At 46.3% G+C, this 17,727-nt stretch overlaps 1 protein-coding gene across 1 annotated transcript; it reads left to right on the top strand.

Moving 5' to 3' along the window:
- Positions 1-278: 278 nt before the first annotated feature.
- Positions 279-11,396, top strand: LOC308362680 (major facilitator superfamily domain-containing protein 6-A-like; the record flags this gene model as incomplete). The annotated part of the gene is made up of 5 exons (XM_080835409.1): positions 279-2,032; positions 4,599-4,696; positions 7,103-7,264; positions 8,713-9,104; positions 11,151-11,396. The coding sequence occupies 5 exons, from the start codon at positions 279-281 to the stop codon at positions 11,394-11,396; spliced, it is 2,652 nt and encodes an 883-aa protein (XP_080691535.1).
- Positions 11,397-17,727: the final 6,331 nt, after the last annotated feature.

Raw genomic sequence — 17,727 nt, forward strand, 5'->3', positions numbered from 1 at the left:
TCAGACAAAGAAACAAGTTGTGTTGGAATGTTGAGTGGCTGTTTGAATAGTTTTAAGTTGTTCCTTGTAAGTCGCTTTGGATAAATGCGTCTGCTAAATGACCTCATGCAAAGTTGTTAATGGCAAAAGGAGGTTCAATACACATTTTTAAATCCAAATCATAGTGAAAAAACACAAATTGTAGACAATTTCTAATAAAAGGTACCTTCAGTATTTTCATAGACAAAGATGTTACATTAATAACACACTCTGTTATCCTCCACTCATATTTCACAGCCATGGCCTCTGACGACAGAGTGGCTATACTAACTGATGACGAGGAGGAGCCGAAGAGGAAGCATGGACTGTCCGAGCATTTTGGCGCCCTTTCCCTCAAACTGCACCCGGATCCGTCACCCCCCGCCCCTCAGGTGGGCACGGACCCGCTGCCCCCTGCCTCCGTTCCCCCTTCTCAGTCCCTAGAGCTGGGCTGCTGCCAGAGGACATGCCTGAGGATCAACCGCCGCCTCCTGGTCTCTAAGATCTTCTACTTCTTCTTCTACGCTGCCTACGGCTCACTGCACCCCCTCCTGCCCGTCTACTACAAGCAGCTGGGCATGACGCCCAGCCACAGCGGGCTGCTGGTGGGCATCCGCTACTTCATCGAGTTCTGCAGCGCCCCCTTCTGGGGGGTTGTGGCGGATCGCTACCGCCAGGGCAAGGCCGTGCTGCTGTTCTCCGTCCTGTGCTGGCTGGTGTTCAACTGCGGCATTAGCTTCTCCCATCCGGCGCACATGACCTGCTCAGGGGTGCTGGTTACGACCACGACACCCCCACTGGCCAACATCACGCTGCCCGGCAACCCCACCGACGAGATGGACCTCACAACGATGGCTGCACCACCTGCGCCAGGCATCGCCACGCCGGGCAACGTCACGCCTGGCAATGTCATGCCAGGCAACGTCACACCAGGCAACGTCACACCAGGCATCGTCACACCAGGCAACATCACACCAGGAAACATCAGCTCAGGCAATCTCACCAGGTCACAACGGGATTTGTTTAAGAAGGACTGGCCTTATCATTTCAGTGATTCTCAGACTGAGTATGGCGCCCCCAACAGGATCAAACGAGAAGCCAACCTCACCAGTTTGGGTGAAACAGTGGACGTCACATCAGCAAACAGCTCTGACGTTGCATCCAACAATGACACCGCCTCTCCTTCAGCCTTTAATGACACGACGACCCCAGATACGGATCCGACGACAATGATGCCAACCACCCCTAGCACCACCATAACCACCACCACCACAACAACTGCGCCAGCTCCCACAAGGCCCACGATCATTTACGACCCAGAACAGGTGGAGGCCATCTTCCTAACGATCCTGCTGGTGGTGATCGTAGGCGAGTTCTTCAGTGCGCCGGCCGTCACCATCGTGGACACGGTGACCCTGCAGAACCTGGGCCGCCACCGCGACCGCTACGGGCTCCAGAGGATGTGGGGCTCGCTGGGCTGGGGCCTGGCCATGCTGTGTGTGGGCATATGGATCGACCACACGCACATCAGCATCCCCATCGAGGGTGTGGGCTGCACGGAGCCGGAGTATAAAAACTACAACATCGCCTTCATCGTGTTCGGGGTCCTCATGGGCTTGGCCTTCCTGGTGGGGACCCAGTTCCAGTTCAGCGGCCTGGAATACCGACCGGGGGAGGACCAGCAGCCGACGGAGGTCGAGATGCCCCAGGTGGCCCGGAACGTCACCGATTCCACCGACGGGGATGCACAGCAGGAAGCTTCGGCATCGTCAACCACGTTCCACTACTCGGACCTGATCCGGATGCTGTGTAGCGTGCGGTACGGCACGGTGCTGTTCGTGGCCTGGTTCATGGGCTTTGGCTACGGCTTCGTGTTCACCTTCCTGTATTGGCACCTGGAGGACCTGAAGGGAACCACCACCCTGTTCGGAGTCTGCTCCATCCTCAGCCACGTCTCCGAGCTTGCAGCCTACTTCACCAGCCACAAGCTCATTGAACTCATCGGACACATCAGGTGAGACACGAAGCGTCTAACACTAACCCTAACCCAGTCACAAGCTCATCGAGCTCATAGGACACATCAGGTGAGACGCTTTGTGTGAGGTGCAGCTAGAGGAAGTTGAGTAAAAATATTGAGAGAATAATATTTTTGGTTATTTTTGTTTTTTTTTATTTAAAACGGTTGTTACCTTCTGGACACATTATGTAGCCTAAGTCACCTGTGGGAGCTTCAAGGAGGGACAAGTTGTTAAGCTGCATCTCTGCATTCATATAAGGGAAATACACAAGTCTAGTTTGTATATTTGTCTGTTGGTGAGGCCCATAAACATATTTATTGCGTCCATCATACAAATAACTTACTATCTCTGCAGTAGAGAATTAACTAAACATTCTCTCTTGACATTGGCTCGCAAGTCAACATAAGTTTACAGCAAGCCGTCAATAATTGAAGCAATTAAATTTTCCTTCCATATTTCGGGTACATTAATGTCACTAGCCTCTTAGAGGCGTGTGACGCTGTCTTAGGAGCACTGCCATCTGAAAAGCCTCACTAGTAAATGCACCTCAGGATCTCCACTGGGCTCATTATGCCACTGGTTTTAAAAATATACAAATATGACTGGCATGAGATAATACGCACTGGTTTAATAAAAATATACAAATATGACTGGCATGAGATAATACGCACTGGTTTAATAAAAATATACAAATATGACTGGCATATTACTTATTATTGCCATGTATTATTGTGGTTGAACTTCTTTGTTCTGAATACAAGGAATATGTTTGGCTCTGGAGCCACTGCTGTAATGTTGCTTAAAGTTAACCAGATATCCACAGCCAAGGCCCGAATGGAGCTCTGTGCTGCTTAAGATGAAGGCCATGTGATGGGTGACTCAGAGGCAGTAGGCTAGGACGCCTGAGTTTTGGAAAGCCAGCTCCGGTAACATACCGCTGCACCTGTTAAGCTATGCAAGGTCACATTCCAGCCAATGGTTCGGGAGGGTTTTGCGAAGGCAGCCAGCAAGCTTTGGAGAGCGTAAGATCATTTGTCAGATGAGTATTTCATGCTTTAGGCAGGCCAGAAGCTGGCTTCAGTAGAAAGGTTAACATAATTCCGTGAGGATGAGAGTTTGTGTGTGTGTGTGTGTGTGTGTGTGTGTGTGTGTTTGTGTGTTTGTGTGTTTGTGTGTTTGTGTGTGTGTGTGTGTGTGTGTGTGTGTGTGTGTGTGTGTGTGTGTGTGTGTGTGCGCGCGTGTGTGTGTGTGCATGTCGCTTGTCGTTTGGCTTTTCATGAGACCAGGCGGTGGCCCATTTCCTCTGATGGCAGGGTTCCCTGTTAGCACTGGACTGGACTCTGCACTGGTGGCTTTTGTGTCAGACACAAAGCCCTCTCAGAGACTCTCCACACTCATCAGGCACATCAGAGACTCTGGAGCCCTGCTGAAGGAATAGGGTGTCTCTCTCTCGTGTCTCATGAGGGGAATAGAGACGTCCTCTCTCTCGTGTCCTATGAGGGGAATAGCGACGTCCTCACTCTCGTGTCCTATGAGGTGAATAGAGACGTAATCTCTCTCGTGTCCCATGAGGGGAATAGAGACGTCCTCTCTCTCGTGTCTCAATGGGGGAATAGAGACGTCCTCTCTCTTGTGTCCTATGAGGGGAATAGAGGCGTCCTCTCTCTCGTCCTCTCTCTCGTGTCCTATGAGGGGAATAGAGACGTCCTCTCTCTCGTGTCCTATGAGTGGAATAGAGACGTCCTCTCTCTCGTGTCTCAACTGGGGAATAGAGACGTCCTCTCTCTCGTGTCCTATGAGGGGAATAGAGACGTCCTCTCTCTCGTATCTCTCGTGTCCTATGAGGGGAATAGAGGCGTCCTCTCTCTCGTGTCTCTCGTGTCCTATGAGGGGAATAGAGACGTCCTCTCTCTTGGTCCTATGAGGGGAATAGAGGCGTCCTCTCTCTCGTGTCTCTCGTGTCCTATGAGGGGAATAGAGACGCCCTCTCTCTTGGTCCTATGAGGGGAATACAGACGTCCTCTCTCTCGTGTCCTATGAGGGGAATAAAGGCGTCCTCTCTCTCGTGTCCTATGAGGGGAATAGAGACGTCCTCTCTCTCGTGTCCTATGAGGGGAATAGGGACATCATCTCTCTCATGTCCAATGAGTCCTATGAGTCAGCTGGGCTGCTCTAGACAGACACACTGTGTTTGTCTTTGTCTGCTGTCAACATCAGATGCTCCAGCTACGCTACGGCTCTACGGCTACGCCAATGCTCTACGGCTACGCCAATGCACACACACACACACACTCTACGGCTACGCCAATCCTGCTAGCTTTTCACTGGAGCTTGACAAACCAACACACCAGGGTCATGCTATGTTTTCTGTTACAGTGAATGGAATTTAGATGAATTGTTGAAACACACAGAGTTGCGTTTTGACTTCCAATCAGTGATGCAGTATAATTGAAAGAGCTCTTTGATTTTGTCTGAAATCTATTTGTAAATGATATCTGTTGTTTTTTGTTTTGCTTTTTTCTGACATTAGGATTGACCCATGGTTCTGTTTGTGCTTCTCAGGGTACTGTACATCGGCCTGGCCTGCAACACGGCACGCTACCTGTACATCTCCTACCTGGAGAACGCCTGGATCGTGCTGCCCATGGAGGTGCTGCAAGGTATGAGGTAGCTTGGTAACCTTGGCGGCGGGGTCACGTGGGGTCACCCGCGTTTCAGGAAGTGCCGGAAATGAGGCCTTTGTGCCTCCCTCGGCGAGTTCGTGTCAGGTCAGTTATTTTCAGCGCCAGTTTATCTCACACCCTTTTCCTCTGCCCGGCCGAGAGCCAAGAGCAGCCGGAGTAGAGCCGGCAAAGTGGCATTTCGAGCCTCTGTGGTAAAAATGTGAACGGTTGCGAAGGGGCCTATGTGCTAATTTGAATCCCAGAGAACCAGCCAGAGATATAGAGCAAACATGTAGCACCCAGGCCAGTGCTCCTCAAAAGGTCTGAGCAGACATGTAGCACCCAGGCCAGTGATCCTGCAGAGGTCTGAGCTCTATTTGATTGGTGCTCTTGGAATAGATTAGTCATAGGACAAGCCTGGTGGTCTAGCTGACTGTGAGATCAACAGTTGGACACTCTCTCTCTCTCCCTCTCTCTGTCTCCCTCTGTCTCTTTCTATCTCTATCTTTATCTCTCTATCTCTCTCGCTCTCTCTTTCTTTCTCTCTCTCTCACACACACACGCCTTAGAGAGGGTGGAGTAGGTCTCGCAGTGAGGTTTAGCTCATTGACTTTTAGCATGGATACGGGCAAACTGGTTTTGTTTCTCACGCCTTGAAGCAAACAGATGATTAAAATCACTCAAACATCCTCCAGTAGAGACTGATCCCATTGGCTCTCTGCGCTGAGGGAGCCTAGCTAGCTCCTCCCTCCTGACCTGACCGGACCGGTGTGTGTGATCGCCTCTAGCCTGAAGGATGAACAGGCTGTACTGCTTTACCTGAACAGGACCCACTCTACACACACACTCACACACACACACACACACACAAACACACACACACACACACACACACACACACACACACACACACACACACACACACACATACACATACTCACACACACACACACACACACTCACTCACACAGTCTTACACACACTCTCAAACACACACTCAAGTGTATTTTTAATCTCCCTTTTTCTCTGTCTCTGGCTCAACCGCCACTTCTGCTCAGGATGTGGTTACCCATAGAGAGAGAGAGAGAGAGAGAGAGAGAAATATAACAGTTTAACTGTTTGCTCTTGTTTGCACCTTTCAGTGGTGTGTATCATTGTTAAAGCATGTAGGTCCAGAGATGATTATTGATACTTTTGATTTCTTATACGTTGCTGATTGACCACAGCTTCACTGACTGTGTTTGTAATCCCTAATGTTACTTGTGAAGTGTTATTGTTTTCCATAATCCTGAGTTTGGTCTCAGGGCTAAGGTCTCGTTGCAACAGTGGGGTGAGATATGGGGCATCACTTCCGCCATGTTGAGGCGAGATGACACGGTTTCATGAGGTCTGAACCTCTAAAATGATAACTGCTGACTTAAGGCTCGTGCTAGCAGAGATGGGTAGAGTAAGCAAACGCTGTACTCCAGTGAAGTATTGTCACTTTAATAACAATAATAATAATAATGGCTAAACTAAAAGTCTTGTTGCTTTATAATAATAATGACTAAACTAAAAGTCTTCTTACTTTTGTAATAATAATGACATAAGCTAAAAGTCTTGTTACTGTATAACAATAATAAATAAACTAAAAGTCTTCTTACTTTTGTAATAATATTGACTCCAGTATAAGTAAGTACCCATCAAAATAATGACTTGAGTAAGAGTAAAAATGTGTCTCCAGTAGTAAGTAACTTCACATGATGATATTTATGACGCCTATTAGGCAGATGTATTAGATTCTGCTCAAATGTGGGGTTATGCCCTAAATGTACACGGATTAAAGGTAACGTGTTATTACCCACCTCTGCATACAAGGAATGCACGGCCCTTTAAAGCAATGTTCTCTCCTACAACAGAAATCTATAAGAGGTCAAGCACCTATGCTGATATGTAGGCATGCCATAACTCTTTCTCCATTCCTTATCTGAATACAACCCTTGGTCCCTGCACCCTTTGTTCTCATGCTTCAGATGGAAAGTCTAACATATCGACTGAGAGCATGTTTACATACATGTTAAAGTATAGTATAGTATAAATACATACATGCATGTATCCCGACACGTACAAGTCTGAAAAGTGCTGTACTAACCGCCGGTAGCATAGAGAAAAAAAACCTCTGGTCTGTACTGAAACTCTCTACTGAATAAAGTTCCTGTTTTGCGCCCCAAAAACTGAACTGAGTGTAGGGTGAACTGCCCCTCTAAATCTGCCCTAAATTCCCCCCAAAAGAAAGATAGAGCAGATCAGTCAGAATTAGTATTATTTGGGTGAACTATTCCTTTAAATGTTGTTATGAACTACCCCTGTATGGCAGTATTGGTGTGAGTCTCACCTGCCCCCCCCCCCCCCCCCCCCCCCCAGGTGTGACTCACGCAGCAGTGTGGGCGGCGTGTATCTCCTACCTGAGCGCCGCAGTGCCCCCCGCCCTCCGCACCTCCGCCCAGGGCATCCTTCAGGGCCTCCACCTGGGGCTGGGGCGGGGCTGCGGAGCCATGGTGGGCGGAGTCTTCGTCAACTACTTCGGTAAGGAGACGCCCATAAATCCCATTAGTCACTGTCATCTCATTGTTGTCTGATGTTGTTGTGTGGTGTTGTGTGTTTTTGTTGTATGGTGTTGTTTGCTGTTCGTGTGTTGTTGTTGTTGTTGTTGTGTTGTTCCATTTTGGGAATTGGCCACTAACTTTTGAATATTAGATTTTAATTCTGGTATTAGTACTACTCTTACTGTCGTTATTGTTGGATTATAACTTTGGAAGATCAGCTTGATGTTAACATTGGGGTTACTGTTGCTGCTGTGCTGTGGGAAATAAGCCAAGGCAAACGACTTAGACAAATAACTGACTGACTGAGTTATTGCTGGTACTGGTATTGCTGTCGCTGAGCTAATGTATCTTAGCAGGATATCGTTTTTTTTCCCACGGTAGGGTACTCCTCAACTCTTGAGTCACACCCTTGACCTGTTACTGTAATATATTTTATGATTATCCACATGGCACTCTACATCCTGGAAATGTTGTTAAGTGTGTGAGTAATTTGTTTAGTGTGTAATGTGGACACTCCGTACAGAACACACAAGATAACACACTCTGTTTACACATAAAGAGAAAACCGGGATAAGATCATATAGTTCTCAATGATTAATAGACTAATGCTGTGTTAGACTAATCTGTGGAGTTTCTTGTGTGAGCTCACTGGTTCTCCTGTCCTGTCTGGAGGTTCTGTCTCAGGGGTCTGTTGTGTGTCTGTCTGTGTTGTGTGTCTGGGGTCTGTTGTGTCTGTCTGTGTTGTGTGTCTGGGGTCTGTTGTGTGTCTGGGGTCTATTGTGTGTCTGGGGTTTGTTTTGAGTCTGGGGTCTGTTGTGTGTCTGAGGTCTGTTGTGTGTCTGTGGTCTGTTGTGAGTCTGGGGTCTGTTGTGAGTCTGGGGTCTGTTGTGTGTCTGGGGTCTGTTGTGAGTCTGGGGTCTGTTGTGTGTCTGTGGTCTGTTGTGTGTCTGAGGTCTGTTGTGAGTCTGGGGTCTGTTGTGTGTCTGTGTTGTATGTCTAGGGTCTGTTGTGTGTCTGGGGTCTGTTGTGTGTCTGGGGTCTGTTGTGTGTCTGGGGTCTGTTGTGCGTCTGGGGTCTGTTGTGAGTCTGGGGTCTGTTGTGTGTCTGTGGTCTGTTGTGTGTCTGAGGTCTGTTGTGAGTCTGGGGTCTGTTGTGTGTCTGTGTTGTATGTCTAGGGTATGTTGTGTGTCTGGGGTCTGTTGTGAGTCTGGGGTGTGTTGTGTGTCTGAGGTCTGCTGTGTGTCTGTGGTCTGTTGTGTGTCTGTCTGCGTTGTGGTGGTGTTTATCTTGTCTGGTTGCTGTTGCCGTGTTCTTTTTTGTGTCTGTAATGTCTGAACATCTGCGTGTCTGTCATGTCTGATTTCTGTACTGTGTGTGATTTCTGTTGTGTGTCTGATCTGTGTCTGTATCTGTGTCTGTGATTGTCAGGTGCGGCAGAGACGTTCCGAGGCGTGGGCATGACCTCGCTGGTCATCCTGATCATCTTCGCCCTCATCCAGTGCCTGATCGACCAGAATGAGCGCGGCGGCACGGGGGGCAAGGACCGCATGCTGGCCGAGAACATTCCGGTGCCCTCCAGCCCTGTGCCCATTGCCACCATCGACCTGGCGCAGGACCAGACGCACCCCGAGACGCCGCAGCCCGAGCACCGGCTACCGCCACGCAAGACCAAGCACCAGGAGGAGCAGGAGGACGTCAGCAAACCCGCCTGGGTGATCTCAGGGTCCCCGTGGGTCACCATCGCCTTCGCCCTCTACCAGATCCAGGAGATGGTCGTCATGGCGAGGAGAAGCCCTCCGACAGAGACACAGCCACTGCAGGTACAGCAGGAGGGAGAGAGAGAGGGAGGGGGGAAGAAAGGGGGGGGGGGGGGAGGGGGAGAGAGAGGAGGGAGAGAGAGAGGGAGGGAGGAAGAATGGGAGGGAGGGAGGGAGAGGGGGCTAGAGAGAGAGAGAGCGAGAGAGAGAGAGAGAGAGAGGGGGCGAGAGAGGGGGCGAGAGAGAGCGAGAGAGAGAGGGGGGAGGGACAGCGAGAGAGAGAGAGAGAGAGAGAGAGAGAGGAAAAGAAAGGGTGAGCAGGAAATGGAAAGATCTTATTATTAGGTGCCGTCTGTGGTCCAGGCCACTATGTTTTTTTCCCACCGAGCCAGGACTGTTTACAAACACAGGAGTTATTTTGAGTGCAAGTGCTGAACGTCAGCTAGGGGAGGAATAAGCTGAATTTGACAAAAAGTGTATCGAATGAATCATGCACTACACCTTTAAGGACAGAAAAGCAAGGGAAAATGCACAAGTGGAAATACACGATGAAAACAAAGACAGAAGGAGGGATGAGTCAAAAGCACCAAAGTTAACTCGGAAACCAGTTCTGTAAATGAGTCAAAAACACTTAAGAAACTAGATTTTTAAATGGGTCAAACACTTAAGATGACTCATTTACAGAAGTAGTTTCTGAGTTATCACTTTGTAGGAACTGTTTGAGAGGAGTCCTTGTAGTCAGTGTTTCTACTCTAGATATCTGCCAAAGACCCAGACGGCCTAAAGCCACAACAAGCCTGTTTGTCTCCTATACACGGCCGCATGGATGTGGCAAGCATAAACACACACACAATGCTCTCTACCTGTATCGTGTTTCAAGTGTTGGTTTGATTTAGCTGAGGTTCTAATGCCATCTTTCCTTCCATGCTTCCCTTACGATCTCTGAAGAGAGGTGAGCCTGGATTTTTCATATCTGACTTCCAGCGTTCTTGCTTTTCTCTGTTACCACAGTGTGTTGCGTCATGTGTAATTATAATGTTTGTCGCTTTAATGGTTGTGATTAAGGATCTCTTCACTGCCATTATTTACTGCCTTGAAAAGAGTGAACATGAAGCTATTGAACCACTAGGTGTCAGTAATGTGATCATTTATCTCTACATGTGTCTGGTCTGCGATGCCATGCAGCCACAGTCACCACTAGGTGTCAGTATAGAGATAATTTATCTCTACATGTGTCTGGTCTGTAACGCTATACACCCACAGTCAAGGATAGTTGGTCGATATTTTACGTCATTCTTTCATGGTTGGTTTAATTATTTTCCAAGTTCTTTTATACTTCATTTGGTTTGACCTCTAGAGTCTTTTTAGCGTTAAAATGTGATCAATACTGATGTAGTGTAATAATGTAATTAATCAAGTTTAGACAGGTGTGGATTACTCAGTCTACAGCACATGAAGTATTAAAGTATCAAAAGTAATATTAATCCTTAATGAAAATATCCTTAATCAAAATATCCTTAATGATAAGATCCTTAATAAAAAGATCCTTAATGATAATATCCTTAATCAAAAACATCCTGTATGATGAGATCCTTAATGATAAGATCCTTAATGAAAAGCCATCATAATTTCTATTGCTCTCGCCTCCCCATGTGTAGTGTCTGTAGTCTAGTGTGTGTAGTGTGTGTCTAGTGTGTGTGAACTTGAGTATCAGTATTGCTGGATGGTTTGTTTGTAGATGATTTGTTGTTGATGTCTCTTTGTTTGTTTCTTTGTTTGACACCCATCAGGTCATTTCACCTACATTCCATAGCATCCCTCTTGTCCTTGTGTGTTTTGTGCCATTTGTGACCTCATGAGTTGTTTCTTGTTTTTGTGTTCCTAATGGTCCATATAATACCATATTATCCTTACAGCATGTCTTATGCGTCGTCAACACTTAGATCAAAATTCTGTGTTTTCTGTTGTAGTGTGCACACGAGGTCTTCAGTATAACACCCTATTATTATCCTTGTGTAGTTTAGTCAACACAGTAATGTGTGTGTGTGTGTGTGTGTGTGTGTGTGTGTGTGTGTGTGTGTGTGTGTGTGTGTATGTGTTGTTTTGCAGGACACACTTGAGGTCTCAGAGGAGACTATGCAGGACGACCCAGCCAATCCTCAGGAGCAGCAGCAGCGGCCCCCGGGGCCCAGGGGAGGGCCCCCCGAAACCAGAGGGGTCCCCCGGGAACCTGCGGAGCCCCAGTGGGACCCTGTCCGGGATCAGTCCCCGTCTGTTGAACATTCTGCCCCTCTGCCGGGCAATTTCGAGCCCCTCTCCTCTCCCACCGTTATCCTAGCCCATCCCTATACTTAGTGAAGGATGTGGCTCCGGGACCTGCCAGAGAAGTGTGGCCAATCTGGGCCACTCTCTCCTGTGCTCTACGTTTGCACTTGAACGTGACCTTGACCTTAAACTTGAACTTGAACTTGACCTTGGCGTCATGGTGGGGAGGTTCTTCCGTGAAGTGGAGTCTGATGGAGGGGAGGTACTGAACTCTTTTTTTGTCTTTTTAAAAAGCTTTTGAAAACATTTTGAAAACATTTTAACCACAACTTTCTCACTCTGACCTTATAAAAGAAGTCTTAGTGGACATGACCCAATGGCACAATGGTTCCTATGTGTTTTTTGATAGCCTGTGCTATGTGCTTTTTTTATTGTGGAACATATTTTTACTGACAAGTAATTTATCAATGCTGTGATAAAGTGTGACTTTTCTTGTCCTATTCTGTGTGAACAATTTAGGAAGTTATCATGAAAATGGTAAGGGGAGGATATTGTGATGTAATGTTTTGCTATATCTGGTTGAGTAAATGGGAAACTACACTGACATCTTGAAATAGAATAGTCATTGAACTCACAACCTGGGTTATAACCAACTTTGCCCACAAGAGGGCAGCAGCACACTGATCTCAATGTCCTAGGTGCTTTTTTACACATTAAACTTCAGTGGTGGAAATTGGAAATAAGCCTATAGCAGATACGAAAGAGTCTTTAAAGGTTTTCTTTTTCTCAACATTTTGAAAAGTTGTGTTTAATGGCAGATAGAGGAACAAGAACAACAGAACAAACGCTAAAACAACAGATTGTTGTACTCCATTTTTTTTATTGGAACACAGTGTCTAAGTGTCAGATTAATTATTAGAAACATCCTGAGCGTGTCTGCCTGTTGCCTGGGCCTTAGTGTACTGTGTGTGTGTGTGTGTGTGTGTGTGTGTGTGTGTGTGTGTGTGTGTGTGTGTGTGTGTTTGTGTGTGTGTGTGTGGGTGGATGCTGTGATGAGTCTGTCCAGGGAGTGCATGCATCCCACCTTCTGTGTCAGGGTCACGGGGGTCAGGGTGTGCTCGCCACTGATTGGCTGAGTGGGAGGACAGACAGGGAGCGTTCCTGTGGAAACCAGACCATAATACTGCACCCTTTCCCTTCTGAAACAGACACTCTGTCTGAAGTCAATGTAAATACGTCTGTTTCCATCCTCACGCTGCAACAAGGGAGGAAGTGTGTGTGTGCTCGTGTGTGTGTGTGTGTGTGAAGGACAGAGAGAGAGAGACAGAAACAGAGAACATCTCCCAAAGGGCTTTGTCTTTAGTACAGAAATCAATGTTCTCTACATATAGCTTGTTTAGGATTCTCTGCCAAGCAGCTGTATGTTGCACTATGATGATGGCCATCTAACTGGATATCTCTGTGTAGTACTGTCCTTATGATGGTGGCCATCTCACTGTATATCTGTGTGTAAGTACTGTCCTTATGATGGTGGCCATCTCACTGTATATCTCTGTGTAGTACTGTCCTTATGATGGTGGCCATCTCACTGTATATCTGTGTGTAGTACTGTCCTTATGATGGTGGCCATCTAACTGGATATCTCTGTGTAGTACTGTCCTTATGATGGTGGCCATCTCACTGTATATCTGTGTGTAAGTACTGTCCTTATGATGTTGGCCATCTCACTGTATATCTGTGTGTAAGTACTGTCCTTATGATAATTAATCTGAACATGTGTTCATGTAAATTAACTTTAAATAGAATTGACTCAACTCAACTTTGTTCTGATGTGTTCAGGAAGCTCTAGGCCTTGTTTAATAAAATGTACCTTTTATGTGCTCATGTGGCGCAAAAGGCTTGTACAAAATCAGCTTTTGTTGTTGAAAAATAACTTTAAATAAACCTTAAATGAGTAATTTTGCATTGAATTTGTCTAGCTTTTATATAGCAAAACCGTTTCTGAGATGCAAATATACTGTTTTACTTCAATAATCAATGGCACAATTTACCCCAATGTATTCTCTTTAATGGCACAACTTACCCCGCAACGGGGGCAAGTTGTGCCATGAGACCACTTTTTTTCAGAAAGCTATATTTCTAAAATACTATATTTCAGATCCAAAGTGATTGTTCCCAAAGATGTACCACACCCTGAAATATATGTACATATTTTAGTTGGAAGCATTACTGTCATGGCCTCGCTCAAAAGTCACTTTAAGTAAAAACTGGCACATCTCACCCCACTCTCCCCTACTGTCCTAATGATGGTGGCCATCTCACTGTATATCTGTGTGTAAGTACTGTCCTTATGATGGTGGCCATCTCACTGTATATCTCTGTGTAGTACTGTCCTTATGATGGTGGCCATCTCACTGTATATCTGTGTGTAGTACTGTCCTTATGATGGTGGCCATCTCACTGGATATCTCTGTGTAAGTACTGTCCTTATGATAGTGGCCATCTCACTGGATATCTCTGTGTAAGTACTGTCCTTATGATGGTGACTATCTCACTGTATATCTGTGTGTAAGTACTGTCCTTATGATGGTGGCCATCTCACTGTATATCTGTGTGTAGTACTGTCCTTATGATGGTGGCCATCTCACTGTATATCTCTGTGTAAGTACTGTCCTAATGATGGTGGCCATCTCACTGTATATCTCTGTGTAAGTACTGTCCTAATGATGGTGGCCATCTCACTGTATATCGCTGTGTAAGTACTGTCCTAATGATGGTGGCCATCTCACTGTATATCTCTGTGTAAGTACTGTCCTAATGATGGTGGCCATCTCACTGTATATCTCTGTGTAAGTACTGTCCTAATGATGGTGGCCATCTCACTGTATATCTCTGTGTAAGTACTGTCCTAATGATGGTGGCCATCTCACTGTATATCGCTGTGTAAGTACTGTCCTAATGATGGTGGCCATCTCACTGTATATCTCTGTGTAAGTACTGTCCTAATGATGGTGGCCATCTCACTGTATATCTCTGTGTAAGTACTGTCCTAATGATGGTGGCCATCTCACTGTATATCTCTGTGTAAGTACTGTCCTAATGATGTTTTTTTTACCTGTACAGCGAAGCTATTCCTTATCAAAGGCCTTGATTAATGTGTGTACTGCACGTGCCTGGCCTGCTGTGGCACATGTGAATCGTGTGTTTGCCGTGATGCGCTGGTGTTTTAGGTTTCTGCGAACACGCCGCTAGTGTCAGTATGTCTCAGAGGGTGGCAGAGGGTGGCAGAGCGTACTGAGTCATCTGGATGTGGCGGCTCCTGCTGCCCAGGCTGAAATGGTTCATCTCTGCCCCCGAACATGAAACCACACAGTTGCCACTCCAGTGGTTAGTTACTAGTGTTAGTTACTAGCGTTAGTTACTAGTGTTAGTTACTAGTGTTAGTAACTAGCTAGGTTACTAGCGTTAGTTACTAGTGTTGGTTACTAGGGTTGGTTAATAGCGTTGGTTAATTGCGATAAATAGGTTTCATTGGAAGAAAACAAGACCGCTCTGTGCATTTAGCTATATGAAGTTTACAGCTCTAAGTCTGCAAGCATGTATATATTTTTAATAGATTCTTCAAAACCAAGAAAAATGTATTTCTTTTTTTTAAAGTTTGGTATGGTTTTCCCTGGACACTTAACAGACCAGCCTTAATGTTAAGGTCAGGACAAACAAGACCAAGTAGCAATTCCAATCATTCATTCATTCGTCCATCCGTTCGTTCATTCATCCGTCCATCCATTCATCCATCCATCCATCCATCCATCCATCCATCTATCCGTTCATTCATCCATCCATCCATTCATTCATTCATTTGGTGAGATAGTCACTCATTCACCCCTACAGCTGTGTGAAGTCCTCACCCAGCCTGCTCCTGATTTAAAACAGAATTAAAAGTATCAGATGTGAGCTGTGACTGTTAGAGGAATATTGTTATGGTTGAAATTTGCCTGCTGTATGGGCTGATGACTCATTGACTATCAGGTGTGAGTAACGCTGTAGAAAGGCTCCGCTCAACACAGGCAGAGTTTTGGCTTTTGTGGCCTTAGTTCTCAGATGTGTTTCCATCCAGAGCCCTTTAGCAGGAACCTTGTCAACATCAGAGAGACTTTCCACTAAGGGTAATGAATGTTTAGGTGTATGTAGGTCTGTGACTGGAAAAATCTGATTTACACACACACACACACAAACACACACTACAGATTTACGCTCACTGGTTTTGCCTGTTTTGTGTCTGTTGCATGAACCATGCATTTAATCCTGAGACGTGCCGTTTAAAGAGATTGTGTTGACTCTGGTGTAAACTGACCACCTTTTTAAATTATGAATATTTGAGTTGTAACCGAATAAAATGAAAAATGGTTTTAAGTCTTCTTTGTAAATGTGTTTTTATTTTAAATTGTCCCACTCACTCAACTTATGAAAGTGTGTGCAGACGACCCGCTGTACCCTTGTGCCTGAAAAAAAAATGTCATGCACATTTGGGGTGTGTGCTTTCATACAGTCACCCATTTAATCCCTCTGTCTTTATCTTGCTTACTGGATCTTTCCTTTTTTTCCAACAAAGTGCTTCAGGCATCTGGAAATAGTGGTTTCTGTGGGACAGAGTAACTCCCTCTGGCATGTACTTTGGACTTTGTAACTTTGCAGACCATCTACCATGCCCAAAAACACACTTAAGGAAAGGGAAAAACTTTTTGAAAGCTCAACAGCTGAAGGCTTATTATCATATCATTACTAATATTATCATTTGATAACATGGTGGATCTTTGTGTGGCGCGCTGAACTGAAGACCTGAGGAATGCGCACCCAGCGGCTGACCCGTAGGCCCCGAGGGATGGAGAACAGGGAGAGGCTTTATGTCCTGCGCCCGATCAATGGCGCTCTCACATGACGCCCACACGAGCAGGCCCCGCGTGGGCGACCTCATGCCCACCCACCTGAGGGCACAGAGCTGGGCCACAGGCGACTACAGCCAGCCTCTCCGGGGACTGGTCCTCGATACACACACACACACACACACACACACACACACACTACCTAACCAGTCCTGAACAGGGAAGCAGCAGTCTGAATTTTAGTTGTGCGTCACTTTTGTGTAATTACATGTTCGTGTGTCGGTGTTCTGCCAAGTGTAATTTGCCAAACCGTCTCTGACCTAGTTTACAGCTAACTCTTTTATGGCGCTGCCATGAACCTAGCCATATCAGAGCCGGATGTGAGCCATATCTGAGCCGGATGTGAGCCATATCTGAGCCGGATGTGAGCCATACCTGAGCCGGAGGGGCTTAGATGCATTATAGAGTCTACATAGTCTATCCTGATGCATGGACACCTAACTTACGTAATGAAGTCAATTCGGCTGATCATTAACATGTATTCTTTTGCCCTAAGCGACTAGCAGATGTTCATTTTCATCAGTGGCATGTGTGTGCTCCCTGGAGATCTAGCACATGTGTGTAATTGTTTGTTTGTTTTAATTGTTTGTTTGGTTTATAATTGTTTAATGTTATCATGCTAGCCACTACCAGACCAGCAGCCAGGGTCCTGACTGAGGTAGTCAGATGTGTACGTACAGTGCGTTTACCTGCCGCAGAATGAAGACGTGCCAGTTTCTGGCAGGTACACAGAAGTATGCATGAGCAAAAGTAAACAGGCTTCAACTCGAGTGTGCGTGTGTGTGTGTGTACATGTGTGTGTGCGTGTGTGTGTGTGTGTGTGTGTGTGTGCGTGTGTGTGCAGGCAGGCGTGAGTGTGTTTGTGTGGCGAGGCTTATTCTTTGCAGACTGCCTGATTGATTGAGTCAGGGATTTCTGTGGAATGGTGGGCGTGTGTGTGGGGGGAACCTATTCTCTTGGCTCCAGATTCTCCTGATTCCCAGCACTGCCTGCACACACACACACACACACACACACACACACACACAGCGGTGCCTGCACACACACACATACACACACACACACACACACACACACACACACACACACACACACACACACACACACACACACACTGAGCTGCCTGCCGGGGCCAAACATCACGCCCTTGGCAGAGCTATTATCATGCAGAAATGTAAGGGCTCATCAAGTTTACTCCACTGAAATTTGGTTGGATTGTTTAATTACTTGTTTTCTTTACGGACATTTTTTTTCAGTTTACTGCACACTATGATGGTGAAAAGGAGAAAAATACATTTTTTTTTTTAAATCGACTGTGTGCAGTGCAGAATTTGTCAAAGGTCAAATCAGAATACATTCAAAACTATTCCCCACTTTGATTAACCTAATTACAATTGGATATCCAGGGCTTGACATGTTGACCCTATACTGCAGCAGTGTGCTGTGAGTGTTTCCAGCCTTGACTGGACTCTGACCTG

The sequence above is a fragment of the Sprattus sprattus genome (assembly GCF_963457725.1).
Source record: "Sprattus sprattus genome assembly, chromosome: 3".
NCBI classification, from domain to species: domain Eukaryota; kingdom Metazoa; phylum Chordata; class Actinopteri; order Clupeiformes; family Clupeidae; genus Sprattus; species Sprattus sprattus.